The following is a 1,485-nucleotide window of genomic DNA, read 5'->3' as shown; positions in this document are numbered from 1 at the left end:
CCAACCACCACAGACACTAATAGGACAGTGTTTATGTTTGCCAATCCTTCGTTCCATAGAAATTTTTAAACGCCTGCGAATTGATCCAACTCATTGTCACTATTACGTTCACCACTCCTATTATTGTGCTTAGTCTTCAAACTTTTCCAATCGTACATCAGGGCTTCCACAATCGATATCGTTGCGAGTAGAAGTCCAACGCGCAGAGCTTCTTAGTCGCAATACCATACACTGATTGCAGTTCTGCTGATGTCTCAGTAGAATAATTGCCAGGAAAAGCCGTCATTGCGCCGTCCAGAACAGAGTGAGGATCCAAGTTGGGGGCCAGACGTTCTTAGTGCCTTGCTAACATTTTCTAGGAAAATCGCCTTTGCAACTGACACGAAAAGTGCTCCGCCGAAAATCTGAGCGAACAAAATAATCGATGCCAGTTGCGACGTCAAGTTCTTGGAGCGTTGTTTTGCACCATATAAATTCCTTGTTCTTCTCCTAGGCCGACTCCAGCTCCGATAAGTATCTGAAATCCAACCCATTTTGCTCGTGAATTGTACTGAGGCTGAACAGTCATCAGAAGACCAGTACTTATCGGCATGATAATTGAGCCAGCGTAGACGAACGGCGTATAATATCCAGTTGCAGCAGTCCAAAGCCAGCAAACATAAATCCGCCAACGACACTGATCATGAATGGAATGAACAGAATGGAAGACTTGGTGACAGAGACACGATCGACTATTTGAAACCAAAGCGCTATAGCTGGATCAGTATGTGTCATCATTAAACAATTTTCGATACCCACGTATGTAGAAAACATTGACCTAGAACAGCAATAGTACTCAAGTCAGCTAGATGAAATTTTACGTGTGTTGTGGGACTGCATACAAAAAATACACCTCCAAGACAGAGGCCGAACCATATCGCTGCAATTATGCTTCGTGGGCGTAGTAAACGTAAAGGAATAATGGCACTATCCTTCATCCAGTATTCGATACCGAAGAACGAACAGAATAGGACACCGGCGAGAGTTAGTAGGGCTACAATGCGTGCACTCACCCATGCAAAGGTGGTCCCACCCCATGATAGCGCCAAGAGAAGAGAAATCGTTGCTGACATGAAGGTGAAAGTACCAGCCAAGTCAAATCTCGCGACGGCTACTGAATCCCGTTGAATTGGATGTATTCTTGCGGCCACGACTACCGTCATAAAAGAAAGCGATGAAAATCATTACGGCACCACCAATCGGTAGATTGATGTAGAAACACCAACGCCATGTCGTGGAGTCTGAGAAAGCCCCTCCCTACTCTAGTGTCAATCATAGCAACAAACGATTGAAGGATGAGAAACATTTAAATACTAATAAAGGTCCAGCTACGCTCCCAACTGCGAAGATACTTCCAATAATGCTGTTCCATGCCGGTCGCTGGCGTAGCGGAACACATTTGGCGAGGATGATTGTAGCGCCTGCTTGTATTGCAGCAGACCCAAG

General features: G+C 45.2%; 1 protein-coding gene across 1 annotated transcript; it reads right to left on the bottom strand.

The window, feature by feature from the left end:
* Positions 1 to 439: 439 nt before the first annotated feature.
* EAF02_010077 (uncharacterized protein) lies at positions 440 to 1,112 on the bottom strand (the record flags this gene model as incomplete). Its single annotated transcript, XM_038906125.1, has 2 exons — positions 440 to 676; positions 882 to 1,112. The coding sequence occupies 2 exons, from the start codon at positions 1,110 to 1,112 to the stop codon at positions 440 to 442; spliced, it is 468 nt and encodes a 155-aa protein (XP_038753852.1).
* Between the last annotated feature and the right edge of the window lie 373 nt (positions 1,113 to 1,485).

This window comes from Botrytis sinoallii, assembly GCF_014898435.1.
Source record: "Botrytis sinoallii strain Bc 23 chromosome Unknown BSIN_024, whole genome shotgun sequence".
Classification (NCBI taxonomy): Eukaryota; Fungi; Ascomycota; class Leotiomycetes; order Helotiales; family Sclerotiniaceae; genus Botrytis; species Botrytis sinoallii.
The sequence above is the reverse complement of the archived record's forward strand: the minus strand, read 5'-3'. Positions and strand labels throughout refer to the sequence as shown.